Here is a 16,999-nt window from a genome sequence, read left to right as displayed (position 1 = left end):
CAGAACACCCCTCTCCAAAAAATAAAAACAATAAAAGAAAACACAACATGCCTCATCCCTATCTTCTGATAATCTAGAAACAATACACTTTCGATATCAGTGATTAAAACAGAAAGAGCGATAGCACTGTAAAGATAGACGGGGGAGGAAAACCTCTCGCTGCATAGTAAACTGTTGCTGAAGCTTAGTGGAGTAAACAGTCATTTTATTTGTGAATCAGGAATTCAGGAAGGGCTCTCTTGCGTAGTTTGTCCCTGATTTGTTTGGTGACAGCTGGGGGTGTCTGCAGCTGGGTGACCCACTACCAGGATGGTTTCTTCATTTGCGTACGTCCTGCCTGGGTATTCCTTGGCCTCTGGCTCCGTGGCTCCGTGGCCAGTTAAGGGTTGCGCTAGGAGTTGGTTTGGAAGCAGCAGGGGATTCCTTTGGTCTGTACTCTTTTGGTCACAGTAGTCACAGGACCTAACTTGATTTGGTGGCGGGGGTGTCAAGGAAAATACTCCACGTCTTACTGGAGGAGTGGCAAAGCCACTTACAAAAAAGCACGTGAAGTCGGAGACATTGTTGCGGCCGTCTGTGCAAAATATCTGCTCCAGCTGAATAAAAATGTTGGATAAAGGATTGAGAACATGAGGGCGAGATTTTGTTTATGTGGTATGGTAACAAAGCTCTCACTTTCTTTTCTGTTGTCGTATGACTTTTTTGTATATTTCCATGTTCTGCTCAGTGTTTTAATCTCTTATTCATAGGACTTCTACTATCATCCATTGCTGTCAACAGAAGTCACTTCAAACCAGAAGGAATTCTAAACAGTGTTAAGTTGTTTTACCCAATTGAGGCATTATCACTGGGTATGAAAATAATTGATAGGAAAAGGGTACAGAGGAATAAGGTGTGTGGAAAGGGCAGGCTGACAGCAGAAGGTGAATTAATGCTACGTATTCAATTTGGAGATCATCATAGGTGAGCAGCACAACCGTCTAGATGAAAACTTTTGCGTATGGGTGATCTAACGTGGAAGAGACGCCATCTAGAAGCGCGTCAGATTGAGTATGTGCATGGATGACACAGTGATTGCAAGAGAATTTTTAAGTCCATTAAGAACAGAGAAACTTGACTAAACTGTTATTTGTATTTGTGTTATTTGGGGAATAACGCCAGATAAATCTCAGTACTAGAGTAGTTTCACGCTTCGTTGATGGATATTGGGAACCTTGACTTTTTTTTTTTTTTTCTGTTTTCTTATTCTGTCACAGAAACTATGCTTTTTAAAGATTGACGCTTCAAATTAATAGATTATAATTTCATTCCATTTATATCAGTGTTTCTTAATGGGGAAGGGGGGGACAGTTTTGTCTCAAAAGGGGCATTATACAAGGTCTAGAAACATTTTTTGGTTGTAAAAACCCCGGGGGGGAGGGGGGGGGAGGGGGGAACCTTGACTTTTAAAGCTAGCACCATGGGGTTAATTGGATTGATGCTTTTTTTTCCCTCCCTAATTGAGATATAATTCACATACCATAAACTTTACTAATTTAAACTATATAATTCAGTTGTTTTTGGTATACTTACAAGGTTGTGCAACCATCACTTTTGTCCAGTTCCAGAACATTTTCATGACCCTAAAAAGAAACCCATACCTGTCACAACCCGTATACTCTGCATCCACTGCCTACTTTTTGTCTTTATCAATTTGCCTATGCTAGACATTTCATAGAAATGTAATCATATAATAAGTAGCTTTTTATGTCTTGCTTCTTTAATGTTTTCAAGGTTCATTATGTTGTAGCAAGTGTCAGTACTTTATTCCTTTTTATGGCTGAATAATATTCCATTGTAATGAATATAGCACATTTTTTTTTTTTTAATCCATCCATCAGTTTCTGGACGTTTGGGTGGTTTCCACTTGAATAATGATTATGTTACATCTATGTACAAGTTTTTGTATGAACATAACGTTTTTCATTTCTCTTGAGTTTATATCTTGGGATGGAATTGATGTTAACTTTACCTGTAACTTTTTGAGGAACTGCCAAACTGTTTCTAAAGCGGCTGAACCATTTTACATTTCTGCCAACACTAGTTATTTTTCTTTTTCAAATAGCCATTCTAATGGGTGTGCAGTGGTATGTTGTTGTGGTTTTGACTTCTATTTCCATAATGACTAATGCTGTTGAATGTCTTTTCATGTAATTGCTGGCCATCTGTGTATCTTCCTTGGAGAAATGTCTGTTCAGATCCTTTGCCCATTTTTTTTTTAAATTTTTATTTATTTATTTATCCATCCATCCATGGCCGTGTCGGGTCCTCGCCTCTGTGCGAGGGCCCTCTCCAGTTGCGGCAAGTGGGGACCACTCCTCATCACGGTGCGCGGGCCTCTCACTGTCGCGGCCTCTCCCGTTGCGGAGCACAGGCTCCAGACGCGCAGGCTCAGCAATTGTGGCTCATGGGCCCAGCCGCTCCGCGGCATGTGGGATCCTCCCAGACCGGGGCTCGAACCCGTGTCCCCTGCACTGGCAGGCAGAATCCCAACCACTGCGCCACCAGGGAAGCCCCCTTTGCCCATTTTTAAATGGAGTTATTTGGCTTTTTATTGAGTTCTAGAAAGTCTTTATTCGGGAGATTCCATCCATATCAGATAAGTGATTTGCACATATTTCTCCCATTCTCTGGGTTATCTCTTCACTGTCTTGATAGCATCCTTTGATGCACAAAAGTTTTAAATTTGATGAAGTCCAGTTTATCTGTTTTTTCCTTAGTTGCTTATGTTTTTGACATCATATCTAAGAAACCATTGCCTAATTGAAGGTCACAAAGATTTCCTCCTGTGTTTTCTTCTAAGAGTTTTATAGTTTTAGCTTTTACATTTAGGTCTTTGGTCCATTCCTAGTTCATTTTTGTATGTGGTGTAAGGTAGGGATCCAACTTCATTATTTTGCATGTGGATATCCATTTGTCCCAGCACCATTTGTTGAAAAGACTGTTCTTTTCCCACTGAATGGTCTCGGGACCATTGCTAAAAATCAGTTGTACATAGACACACATGTTCATTTCTGAACTTTAAGTTCTGTTCCATCAATTTATATGTCTGTCTGTTTCCCACATCACACTGTCTTGGTTACTGTAGCTTTGTAGTAGGTTTTGATACTGGACACTGTGAATCTTCTACCTTTGTTCCTTTTCAAGATCGTTTTGGCTTTTGGGCGTCCAAAAAAAGAAGTAACCGCCTCCCCTCAACATCAGGTCTTTCAGCTGATCAACACAGGATGTCTTTTAACTTATTTAGGTTGTTTTTAGTTTCTTTCATTGATGTTTTGTAGTTTTCAGTTTACAAGCCTTGCACTTCTTTAAATTTATTCCTAAATATTTTATTATTTTTGCTGCTACTGTAAATGGAATTTTCTTTACTTGATTTTTAGATTATTTATTTTTAGTGTAAAGACATACAAGTGATTTTTGTTTATTGGTCTTGGGTTTTGAAACTTGGCTAAATTGGCTTATTATCTTTAATGGTGTTTTAGTGGATTCTTTAGTATTTTCTACGTATAAGATAAAGCCATCTGCAAATAGAGGTAGCTGTACCTTTTCTTTCCAATGTGGCTGCCTTTTATTTCTTTTTCTTCCCTAATTGCCCTTCCCTAATTGTCCAGTATAATGATGAATAGAGGTGGTGAGAGTGGACATCCTTGTCTTGTTCTTTATCTTAGGGGAAAGGTTTTCATTTTTCACCTTAAGTATGATGTTAACTGGGTTTTTTACAGATGCCTTTTATCCAGTTGAGGAAGTTCCCTTCGATTCCTAGTTTATTGAGTGTTTTTTATCATGAAGAGGTGTTGGATTTTGTCAAATGCTTTTTCTGTAGTTATTGGGATGATCATGTGGTTTCTGTTCTTTATTAATATGGTACATTATATGGATTGATTTTTGTATGGTGAATCAATCTTGCATTCCTGGGATAAGAGTGGATGTGTTTTTAAAGAGCCTTGTATTTTTCACCTGGAGAGATGTAGAAACTTGTTCTACCACCATTATCATGGAGGCAATAGGAATGGACCTGAGAGAACATAGCCTTTGGATAAATGCTTTATTTTCAAGTGCTAGGGTATAATATAAACAAGAAGCATTCAAAGGCTTATAGTGTAATGCTTTGTACAACACAGAAGTAATTTTGACTCTTATGAAAACATCATTTCTTTGGACTTTTAAGGAGCTTCGTGAATAATTTGAGGATTTATGTGATGTGTCCATTTCCTATTAATCGTATGCCATATTAATATTCTCAGAGTCTTGCAAGCTCTAGTTTGGAGTGCCCTGACTTCTGTTTTGACTGAAAACATATTTTAAACTTGAAAAATGGTAATTAACAAGTCAATATGGAAGGGTCAGATTCCTTTTGGGACAAAGGTTGTTCTTAGTAGTCTCTCAGGAGACCTTGTAGCAGGAACTTGTCAGAGTATAAATATTACATAGATAAATATCTAGAAAGAGGCAAAGAATTTGGAAAAAAAAATGCTTGATCAGAGTTTTGAAGCACAGTTAATATTTTCTTCTGCTTAAAACTGCTTATAATTTGGCATGAATTAACTTGCATTGCATTCTCACCTGTGGGAATGCCTGTTTTTGGATAGACGCCTAGGTGCCTGTCAACTCTAGTTGAGAAGTGGAAATAATTAACCTCCTGAAGAAATTATTAAATCAAACTTTGATGAAGTAGCTTTTTGTGCTCTTCCTTCTCTCTGCCATACCGATATGTACACCCTCACCAGAAAAGAGCTTCCAGCATCAGACGTGTATTTTGTCCTTTATCTGTTTTATCTTCCTGTAATTGCCAGACCTGCTTACTTTTTTCTCCTAACACTTTTTTTTTCCTGCAGGGGTTTTTCAGATTAGAAAAATCATTCAAGTTGACCAAGGAGAATTTACTAAATTTAATAAGATTCTTGGGCTTCCATTGCATATAGGTGAGGAACTGTTGTTTGGATCTGTTCTCCCTGCATCCCAACCAGGCCAAACTCTTACACAGCAAATTTGGTAACACAGTATCTTTGTAAAACAGCTAAGCAAGCAATTTTAAGTGAAGTGGCTATTCGTTTTAGAAAATATTGTGGGTATTTGAAAAGAATGCCACTAATTAATGATTTGTAACTTTTCTCCTACCCTTTTGACAATCTGATGAAAGCTGTGGGTGCTCTTCATGTAAAAATGCGCATGGCTCATTTGTGTGGACTGGGATGTCAGACACACCTTAAAGGCCATCCCTGAACTCCTGCTTCAAAATGCCCACCATTGGTGAAACAATCAAGTTGGGATACAAGGGTCTCTAGGTTTTACAAAGCCATAAAATTATGTATGTGGTTCAAATACAGCATAAATTGAGAGCAGTTACAATTTCATGTTAAATATTATTTAACTAGAAAGAGCATACATAGCTGCTGGGTATAATGGATGCTGTGATGAGTGACCCAGATCCCTGCTGAGGGTTGAAGGATGTATTCCCCCAGGTGCTGGAAGTATCCCCTGTGGAGATTGCGTTGGCTAAAGAGACCTACCTTGTACAAGGCCACATCCCTTCCCATTGGTATCCAATGATTGATCCTTGTAGGGTACAAGGGCTTGAATCCATTGCCCTGACTTGGGGCAACTCTGAAAGGTCGTCGCAGATTCAGAGCTCCCCATGGGGTTGTCTGAATCCTTTGGGACTTCATGGCAGCCTAATTTCTCCCTCTGCACCATCATGCTCCCCCCTCCCCACTTCCTTTCCACTGGTATTGATCCCAAGAGCACCCTCTAATTTCTTGAACAATAAAATCTGTCTCAAGGTCTGCTTCTTGGGAAACCCAGCCTTGTCACACTAGGATTGACTTTTAGTACAAGTTAGCTTACTTCAGGCCATAAAAGTAGGCCTGGCTAAAATAAAAATTGAGTGAGATGAACTTGAATTTAGACTTAAAATATGTGAAGCATCCTATTGCTGTTTCCTTTGGACCTTATATTTCAAATAGGTTTTGCAAGTCTTGGTTTCTCTGGATTCATTTGTTATCTCTCAGTCTTCTTTGGCATTGCGGAAAACCCCCCAAGTCTCTGACAGCTTGGTTTGGTCCCACAGTATGAACCTGTGGAAGGTGTGGGTTAAATAGAAACGCTCACATGTCCCACAGAAACCCCTAGAGATTTCCCATGTTGGTAAGTGCATATGTTAGGAGAACCTCTCTTACCATGATCCTAATCATATTTCTTGTAAATCCTGAGATTTCTCAGATAGGATTTAGAAAATTATTGCTTTTGTCATTATCATTGAAATCATGTATGTCCCTTCTGAATATTTGAAAAATGTGGAAAAGGTATAACAAGGAAAATTCTATGTAAAAATAAACTTTTCCTTCAAATTGGGATAATATTGTACATTTTGATAACTTTTCTTTTTCATGTAATGTTATATAATAAAGAAGTTTGCATATCCTTAATTAATCATCAAGTATATGAACTGTAATGGTTGATAGAGCATATTTAATTTAGCTAGCCTTCTATTGTTATGTACTTGATTTTTCCCGACTTTGTTATTGGTAATAAGTAATACAAAGAATAGTGGTTCTTTGTGGGGGGATGGGCAGAAACTAAGCCTAGTGTGTCTGCTTTAGTTAGTTACTTAAAAATACTGAGTTCTTTCATCACTAAAATGTAGTGAACTATTAGATCTAAGAGTGTTCTATCTATTGTTATTGCACAGCTTCAAGGGATGCCATTCGTATAGGTGTGAATTGAGGTCCTAGGTGCAGTCTCATCATTGCCGCTGCTTCACAAGGACAGCCACCGTGGATTTATGGGTCCTCTTTTTGTTTTTTTGGTTTTTTTTGAGCAATTTTAGCATATGAATATCCGTCAAGTTTTTATATATGCCTGCCAGATATAAAAAGAAGTATTTGAGCCATTTCCTTAATTGTCTACCAAGCAGATCTTGACTAGCAGTGTGACCTTTGGTCTCACCAGCTTTTGCTTCATATTATCCAGTTATTTTAATTCAAGAGGTCCCTAGTTCCATTATCTGTACCATGAGCAAGTCTATCAAGGAACTTACTTTCCCTCCCAGCAATTAATAAAATCTAACCGGAGCAATGGACTCTGTATTTTCCTAAAGGTCATACCTATACTTCCTGTATAGTTCAATTTGAACAGTTTTTAAGATAAAATACAGAGGTACTCTGCTGAAGTGTATTACTTTTTAAATGTTCTCGTCTTTCCCATCATAAGAATACAGTTGTATTTTAGAATTGAAAGGAATATTAGTGGTCTTTGTCTTGTAGGTAGGTAATTAGAAAGAACAAGTAACTTGCCCAGTGGGACATAGCTAGCTATTTATTCATCACGATAATCCGTCCATTACTTATATGATGAGAGAATAGCACAATTGGGAGGGAAACTCAACCAAAGAAATAATTGGTTGTCAGCCAGAATCTTTGCTGGGCTTATTAAAGACCCTAAACAGTCATTGAGAATATAGATATGGGAGTTTTAACAACCTAAATTGTGTTTAAAACACTGCTTAGAGTTCCACATGACTTTGTTGCTCTTGTATCCTCTAATCGTTGGAAACACGTAACTGGACAAGTAAAATTTAGAGACCAGTACAGTCTGAGCAAACCCTGATCATTTTGGTAAAGTATAGTTGTGCCTTGTTAGTACATTTCACAGGCCTGCAGGATGGTAGACAGACAATTGCGTAGATCAGGGGACTTAGTGAATTTTTCCTTTTTAGATTCCATTGATTACTGTAGGTCTCTTTTGCCAGCTGATTATGACCAGTTGATCCAGACTGTACTTTTACCACTGATACTGAGAGGTATTATTAACCAAGAAGGTAAAGGTCAGAGCCTTTCTGAGTAACTTGCTTTGCACAATACATTTGACACTGACGGCTGCTTAGAACAAGTGTGGAGGCATCATCCAAAAAATTCTTTCCTTTAAATGATGTTCCAGGTAGCTAGGTGACTGCAAGGAGTATTTTGGGATTTCTTGTCCTTAGAACTACATCCTACAGGAAGTCCCTTCTACGTTTGCTCAGTGATTAGGGCCTCAGCAGCAGAGCAGTCAGTTCCACTTGACTAGGAATAAATCACCCACGTTGAACCATGATAGTTTCTGACAACTGGCAATGCTGATAAAAACCAAAACAAAAGATGTTAAGAAATCTGTGCCAGTGTGGAGCTGGTGTGCAGATTTGATGGATTCACGTGCAGCATGCATTCTGCGTTAGTCTTCCTCCTCTTTCATCGGTTTTTCTCTCTTTGTAAAATAAAAATTGTACGAGAAGAAAGGCTCTGTATCATATAATAATTATTTCGATTTTCTTTCTAGCCCAGTTAACAGAGTTATACCCTAATTAGAGAGGTCATTTTAAGGAAAACGCCTTCCTTCTCTAAATAGTTATTTAGAAAGTGTTTCCTTCTTGAATTCTTCACTCTTAGTTCTTCTCTATGATTTTAGGCTGTATGTATAAACCTGATTGACCCTTCCCCTCCCTATTCATCACCAGGGACACAGATAATATAGACTAAACACCAATTCCTTCGATCTCTGCACAATTTTACTCATGCAGAAATTGAATACATGTTAATAGCTGCTTAATGATTTCTTCTTAATACAGATCGGTTATGCATAAAGTAGGAAGAGCCCATAGAATTATAAAATACATTATTTTCTGCAAGAATTTTTTATTAATTTTCAATATTACTAAGTATAAGTTATTAAAGTAAAAGAAGAAAAGCTTTTTTAGCTATTGTTAAGTGCTCCTTAGTCCGTGTGTATAAATAAACTAGCCTCCTTCTACCCCTTGAAAGGCCAAACAGACTGTCTTAATACTATCATGATATTGATCCTGATATCAAGTACCTTTGGTTCTGCCCACCAGCTTTAGTGTGTTATGTTTGACTATACACGGAAGTACATGGAAGATGCTCTTCTGCATTGGCAGTGGTTTGGTACCTCCACCTTTCCTTCTTTGCTTCTGTAGGGGAGAATATTTTCATATGTGACCGTAGTAATAACATTGTGTTTATTGATAAACACTACTTAATAACAAGGAATCATTTATGGAAAGATGCTTGAGACATCTTTGTGTGATTCTTCTTTCCCCCCCCCCGCCCCCCATCATAGAACATATTATTTATAGCACAGTGATTAAGAGTAGAATTCTGGAGCTAGATTGCCTAATAATTATAGTCTTGTGGCGGAGCTTCAATAGTTGTTATACATAGATTTCTGAAAACAGTGCCTGATACATACCACACTCTCTGTGTTAGTGGTGCCTCTTGTCACCACTGCCGCCGCCTCCTCCACCACCCCCATCACGAGTAATTTTTTGTTGTTTTTATCATATTGCCATTTTAGGGATTCTGTGGTTTCTGTTTCTACAAAATGGAAAGTTTTTTTCTTGGGTAGATATTCTGAGCATATTTAAAGGAGTATTTTTCCACTTAGCATGATTCTGAAGCAGTCATCTCTATCATTAATAGTCGAGTATGTGCATAACTGATCCAGTTTTTCTCTTAGCTGTTGTATTCAAAGCTTTTGTAAATAGTGTATTTTAGATCCTGTGGATAATTGAACTTGGTATAGAATGGGATTTCCACTATATATTTTATAGCAGTTGCATAGTAAATACTGAAAGGGTGTGATATGGGACTATTAGGGTGAACAGTTTTCACAGCCTCTATATTGGATTAGTTAAAAGAAGAGAATAATGGCAAGATTAATATGATAGCATTCATACACCCCTTGGTTAGCAACGTCTGAACCCAGAGAGCCTTGATCACAAAATCACGATTTTGAGTCTCAACCAAAGTGAGGATATATAAAAGGAGTTTTCAGTAGGATTCAGCTGCTGTCCATCATGATGCTGGGTAAACGGAAAGTGCTTTGTACACACCCATCCTCCCACACACCACACAGAGCCTCTTTTGGGTTAATGCTCTTGCAGCTGGTTTGCACATACCTGTATCTACTGCAAGTCTTCCTTGCCGATAGCAGCTTGCCCAAAGGAGACAGCTCTAGTGAGCGCTGCCCTTTCTTCACCATGGCGTGGCTATTTCTGCTCTCCAGGAATAGCCATCCTCTTCCTCCCCTCCAACTCAGCAGTTTAGACAGCTGGCTAATTGGATAAGAAAGTAGCTTAGGGAGAACTTGTTAATGGGGATTTTACCTGGTTTAGCAGCTTCTGCACCTGAGTATATCAGGAAAAGTCTTTTTGTTTGTTGGTTTTTGTTTTTGCTGGCAAAGAATAATGGATCCCTTTAATAGTTGGCCTACATACAAATTATACAAGTGGAATTGTTAACAGTGAACATCTTAATTATTTCTTAGATGCTGATGATGGAGGAGAAAGAAGGGTATAATCCTTATTATGCATGTAAGGGCTGTTTGTATATTAGGTGGGCTCATAAAACAAATCTCTGGTTTCTTGTATGTAAAACTTGGTTGGTTCTATGAAGTTTTATTTTTTAAAAAAGGTGGTTTGTACTGCTCTTCCTTGGTAAAAAAGTCTAATCAACAGAATGATATCTTTTTTGTGTGTGTGTAAGGTTTATATGTCAGCAACTAGGATGACCCGCACAGCTGGTTAAATATGTAAACACCAGGGCATTGCCTTCTGTATGTTATGGAGTACTAGATTTTTAAGTGGCAAAATCTCTTTAGTGGTTGTGAATTTACCTAAGTATTGATCCATATGAGATTCCAATAGGAGTGTCTGATTAAACTAAAGGAAACTAATGCTTTTCATATGTGATGGTCTTTTCTCTCACAGTATGCTTTGGACTTTATCGGCATGGAAAAGACTGGAGCCAGTTGCAGTGGTTCACCTGTAGGATTCTTCCTTCGTTAAAGAGTGAAAATCCAAGCCTGACAGTACTCATGGTTCCCTATTCTGAGTTCGCTGAATCTTTTCGCTTAGCTTATTTGTTCTGCTGTGGAATTCTCAGGGACTGTAGAGAGGGACCTTTTTTTCTTCCCCTTGGAAGGGTCTGCTTGGAATGAAGCAGACCCTTAAAGAGCTTATATTAAATTGATTGATGCAGGAATTATTTGAAGGTTGGATTTAGGTTCTTTTGTAGTTCTTTTCTTGGCAGAAGTCTATGTGTATGCCTAAATACAGTTTATAAAAGTCCAAGCTTATGTATTATTTACTGACTAATGAACCAGAATTTATTATAGACCTGATGTGTGCCAGATATGAAGATACAAAGCTGGGGTAGAGGAGTAAGATCCAGTCTATTTGTGGAGATGTGTATAGAATGAGTAATAACAATATGGTTGGAGATTCGTGTTATAATGTATAGATAGATGAAAGAATGGAGATAAATGTATAGATAGAGAAAAGAATGGGAGATGTGTATATGTATGTATGTAGATCAATACTTTGTTCATGTGTGATGGCATACAGACTGTGGTCATCTTATTGTCATGGGGATAAGAGCAAGAAAGTCGTCCCAAAGCAGATAACATTTATGTTGCTTTTTGAAAGCCATGTGAAATAAACCAGCTAGTTCAAGAGTAGACGATGATATTATATTCTCCTGCTTCATTTTTCTCTGTAGGACTTATCACCATCCTACATACTATGTTCATTTCATTCATTCATTCCTTGTCTATCATATTAGGATTAAGCTCTTTGAGGGTAGGGATTTTTGTCTGTTTGGATTAATTCTATATCCTCAACACCTAGAAAACTGCCTGGCACGTAGCTGAATGAAAGAATGAAGTTTGTGAGTTTTAGAATAGTTGTCTTACTTATTTTCCTTTTGCTTATTAAGAATCTCTCTCTACAGTTCCTCCATATTTTTGCTTCCTATTTTTCATTGTGTGTACGGGAGTCTCCCTAGTGATAATATGCTGTTTCCACACTATTTCACAAACCCATCCCCTATTTTCCATCTCTCTTAACTCACTTAGTTTCCAAACTCTCTTACCTGAATTGATACGCTCTCCTAGCTGTTTTCATGCCTCTACGTAACTCCCCTTAGATATTGACTATCTTCTCCACAGCTATCAGAATTATCAGTCTGAAATACAGAACTGACCGGACTGTTTCTTAGCTTAAAAGTCCCTAATAGTCCCCATCTGTCTAGAGTAAAATGTGTGCTCGTTAGAATGGCACGGAAGCCCATCCATAGCTTGGATTCAGGTACATAAAGTCCCCTTCCCATCTTATAATGAAAATGGGTCTGTTCATTTTTCTTTGTGTCACTAGTGCCTGGCATGTAATAGAGACTTCACCAATAGTTTTTTGAGTAAATGAATGCGTACTAGGGTATATGAAGGAATGAATAACTATAATAATAAATTTCATTGAAAATGCTTGCTGTTGAAATAAAAGATGATATAAAAACCTAACTTGAACACTAGCATTTAAGAACAGTTTTTCCGGGCTTTCCTGGTGGCGCAGTGGTTGAGAATCTGCCTGCCAATGCAGGGGACACGGGTTCGAGCCCTGGTCTGGGAAGATCCCACATGCCGCGGAGCAGCTGGGCCCGTGAGCCACAACTACTGGGCCTGCGCGTCTGGAGCCTGTGCTCCACAACAAGAGAGGCCGCGACAGTGAGAGGCCCGCGACCGCGATGAAGAGCGGCCCCCGCTCGCCACAACCAAAGAAAGCCCTCACACAGAAACGAAGACCCAACACAGCCAAAAATAAATAAGTAAATAAATAAATTGAAGAACAGTTTTTCCTTTTTACAGCTGATTTGTTTTTCTTAGCATCCAGCTGTTCAATTTGCTGTCCTCCCTCAGCATTTTTTAAAGGAATCTCTCTGGGCATTTACACTGTTGCTTTGGAAGTAATCCAGTTTCTCATGGCTTTCCTCTCTGTAGGTCTTCCCTTTATCCCCATCCCTATATGTTGGGTCTTTTCTCCCTAGCTACTTTCCTTATTTCTTTATAGAGATTTATGACTCTGCATGTATGACCATACCCATGTGTATGTCTTTTCTCTCTTCTGGCTATAAGTTCTCAGTTTAAAGCTTTGCATGAAGTTCTAAGACCCTTAGGGTTAAATTACTTCTACAGAGCACACACTGACAGCCCTGATCTACCTGTTTCCAACTTAAAATGATTTTTATTGTGACTGTTTGTATTTCTCTGAATTTCCTTTTTTTTCCCCCCTTAAATGTGTGTGCACAACTCAGATTGAAAATCTCCAAGAGCAACTTAGAGATAAGGAAAAGCAGATGAGCAGCTTGAAGGAGCGAGTCAAATCCTTGCAGGCTGACACCACCAACACTGACACCGCCTTGACTACTTTGGAGGAGGCCCTTGCCAAGAAGGTGGGTGACTGGCCCAGACTCCTCACAGACACATTTCTTCTGCCTTCTCATTAATCTGAAAGTCACTTTAGTGCTGAGACTTGATAGAGGAGACAGAAGAAGTCGCTTTGGCAAAAGGGAAAAGAGCTGCCTGTACTGTTGCTGACGTACCCAGTGTAAGGGAAGGAAGATTCGTTTTGTTGTTGCCAATTTAAGCACCTGTTGCTAGGCAGGATGGATTCCGTACTGGAGGGCAGTGGCTGAAGTTTCTAAAGAACTAGCCATGTGCTCCCTGTTTACTATCTTCTTTTTATGTGTATGGTCAGCTAGAATCGGTGATGTGGGAATGTCAGACGCTGACCATCAGGAGGCAACATTAGTTCTCTTTTACCGTGCCGCATTGGGATCTAATATATTCATGGGTTTTAGTTATTAATACAGTGTACTTGCTATTTTTCTAGTCGTGGCCTTGCCACTTCATTTTGCCTTCATGAGCAAACCTAGTTTTTACAGGAATGGTTGACTAAATAAAGAAGTGGCCCAACATGACAAGTGTTAATGTCTTGGAGGAGGTTTAAGGACTCTTGGTGGGGCATTTTAATTGGATTCTTCTTCTTCTTCTTTTTTCTTTAAGGGATAGGGTTACTGTTCCTTAAGCCTCTTGGACTCAGAATGTTTCAGGCTTCCTGCCCAGGGATCAAGGCTTGATCCCCGAATATATTCAGAAATAATACCCATAAATGTACTTAAATTGCTTCAACTTTCAAACTTCCTGAGTATCTGTTGACAGAAGTTTTAATGGTTTCTCTTTTCTTTATCCTTCTTTATGCTTTAAGCTCAACAAATCATAATCTCTCCAACCTCCTCCTGTTTGCTGTGTGAGTTGTGAGTTGTTTCCATTGCTTTGTAGGCAACATGTGAATTATATATAGAAAAGAAATATTTGCTACTTATTGTCCTTAGGGTATATGTATAAGTTTTTTGTTGCTTGGGATTTGAATAAATGAGATTATTCCAAAAGAATACTCTAGGGACATCTAATACTAATTAAGGTTATAGGAAAAGAAACCTAGGGGAATCAAAAGAACAAAACCAGATGTATGTTAGGGCAAGATAGGTTGGAAGGTTGAATTCTTTACAAGGTCAGTTATTAACGACCTATCACTGTCTTTTGAATGGAGGATGGAAGTGTGAAATTTTATCAGCTAGAAGCTGAATTGCAGTCATATGATAGAAGTATGAAAGGAATTTTCTCATGTATTGATGTACTCTCTTATCAGGAGCGGACAATCAAACGCTTGAAGGACCAGCAGGACCGAGATGAGCAAGAAAAGCAGGAGGAAATTCATAACTACAAAAAAGATCTTAAAGACCTGAAAGAAAAAGTCAGCCTATTGCAAGGCGACCTCTCAGAGAAAGAGGTCAAGATCACCAAAATGGAATTATTTGGTTTGCTTAGCCAGTGCATTGTGTGTATATGTTGTTGGTGTTTACATAATGCGTATAAAAAAAGGGTCTGTTGGAAGATTTAAAGAATCTTCTTATAGCAGGGATTATTTCAGGAAGCTTTGCAGAGATATAGTAGATGGAATCATTTCTTTCCTAAGTCTTACCTCTTACCTCTTGCAACTGTTATGAGTTGGCTTCTTACTTGCTAATGACGTTTTACAGATCCTAAAATAACAGTATTTCTCCAGTTACATTTGGAGAAATATTGTGCTAATGGTGAGAAAGCTGATAGACGAACGGCATATGCACAAGGAGGACAGTTTATTTACATCAGCTCTTAACGATCACCTCAGCATTGGCAGAGAAATCTTAAATGATTGTTGACCAGTTAGGTGACTTAATAGACTTTGATTTTACTTTTGAAGAATCTTGTCGATGTCACCTAAATAGCAGAAATGCCTAATGCCTTGTGATCAGATAATAATGAGCTTTAGGGACATTCTCAGGGTTTTCTTTCTAATATCTTTAGGAAAATTTATGGGAATTTGTGTTTCTAATAGAATGTTTCTTCCAAAATTAGAAGAGAAGAAAAAAGTCAGTGTAGCTACTAAGGTTACTGCTTACATTCACAAAGCTTGATCTACTTCCATTTATTTTGTGGGAATGGATATGTATTGGTAGAGCTCTTTAAGTCACTATTCAGTTGGTATTTCTTGGGAATTCATTCTGTTTTAGTTAGAACTTGAAAGCCAGAGCTAATGTTGTTGTTCTGTATTTCATGTTCTTGAAATGGAAATATGTCAGTATATGCTAACGGAAAGAAACTACAAACCACCAGGAAAATAAATTTAAGAATTTAAATCTCCATTTTGTTAATAAATAGTATTTATCCTAGATGTATGTTGCTTCTTTTAGGCTTCACTCTTGGATCTGAAAGAGCATGCTTCTTCCCTGGCTTCCGCAGGACTGAAAAAGGACTCACGGCTTGAGACACTAGAAATTGCTTTGGAGCAGAAGAAGGAAGAGTGTCTGAAGATGGACTCGCAGTTGAAAAAGGTTAAAGAAAACTTTTCCAATTTCTTGCTTTGCTTTATTTATTTTTTTTAAGTTTCTGCTTTATAACAAAGTGAATCAGCTATACATAAACATATATCCCCATATCTCCTCCCTCTTGCATCTCCCTCCCATCCTCCCTATCCCACCCCTCTAGGTGGTCACAAAGCACTGAGCTGATCTCCCTGTGCTATGCGGCTGCTTCCCACTAGCTATCTGTTTTACATTTGGTAGTGTACATATGTCCATGCCACTCTCTCACTTCGTCCCAGCTTACCCTTCCCCCTCCTCGTGTCCTCAAGTCCATTCTCTACATCTGCATCTTTATTCCTGTCCTGCCCCTAGGTTCTTCATAACTTTTTTTTTTTTTTAGATTCCGTATATATGTGTTAGCATACGGTATTTGTTTTTCTCTTTCTGACTTACTTCACTCTGTATGACAGACTCTAGGTCCATCCACCTCACTGCAAGTAACTCAATTTCATTTCTTTTTATGGCTGAGTAATATTCTATTGTATATATGTGCAACATCTTCTTTATCCATTCATCTGTTGATGGACACTTAGGTTGCTTCCATGTCCTGACTATTGTAAATAGAGCTGTAATGAACACTGTGGTACATGACTCTTTTTGAATTATGGTTTTCTCAGGGTATATGCCCAGTAGTGGGATTGCTGGGTTGTATGGTAGTTCTATTTATAGTTTCTTAAGGAACCTCCCTACTGTTCTCCGTAGTGGTTGTATCAATTTACATTCCCACCAACAGTGCAAGAGGGTTCCCTTTTCTCCACACCCTCTCCAGCATTTATTGTTTGTAGATTTTTTGATAATGGCCATTCTGACTGGTGTGAGTTGATACCTCATTGTAGTTTGGATTTGCATTTCTCTAATGATTAGTGATGTTGAGCATCCTTTCATGTGTTTGTTGGCCATCTGTATATCTTCTTTGGAGAAATGTCTATTTAGGTCTTCTGCCCATTTTTGGATTGGGTTGTTTGTTTTTTGATATTGAACTGCATGAGCTGCTTGTAAATTCTGGAGTTTAATCCTTTGTCAGTTGCTTCATTTGCAAATATTTTCTCCCATTCTGAGGGTTGTCTTCTCATCTTGTTTATGGTTTCCTTTGCTGTGCAAAAGCTTCTAAGTTTCTAGGTCCCATTTGTGTATTTGTGTTTTTATTTCCATTTCTCTAGGAGCTGGGTCAA

General features: G+C 38.4%; 1 protein-coding gene across 1 annotated transcript in view; it reads left to right on the top strand.

Annotated features, from left to right (window-relative positions):
• Positions 1 to 12,349, top strand: part of LOC132362765 (ELKS/Rab6-interacting/CAST family member 1-like) — a 137,505-nt gene extending 125,156 nt beyond the window's left edge. The window contains 1 exon segment of the mRNA XM_059917739.1: positions 10,799 to 12,349. Coding sequence (XP_059773722.1) covers positions 10,799 to 10,859 — 61 coding nt within the window. The 3' untranslated portion in view covers positions 10,860 to 12,349.
• Positions 12,350 to 16,999: the final 4,650 nt, after the last annotated feature.

The sequence above is a fragment of the Balaenoptera ricei genome, chromosome 3, assembly GCF_028023285.1.
Source record: "Balaenoptera ricei isolate mBalRic1 chromosome 3, mBalRic1.hap2, whole genome shotgun sequence".
Taxonomy (NCBI): domain Eukaryota; kingdom Metazoa; phylum Chordata; class Mammalia; order Artiodactyla; family Balaenopteridae; genus Balaenoptera; species Balaenoptera ricei.
Note: the sequence above shows the minus strand (reverse complement) of the source record. Positions and strands in the feature narration are given on the sequence as shown.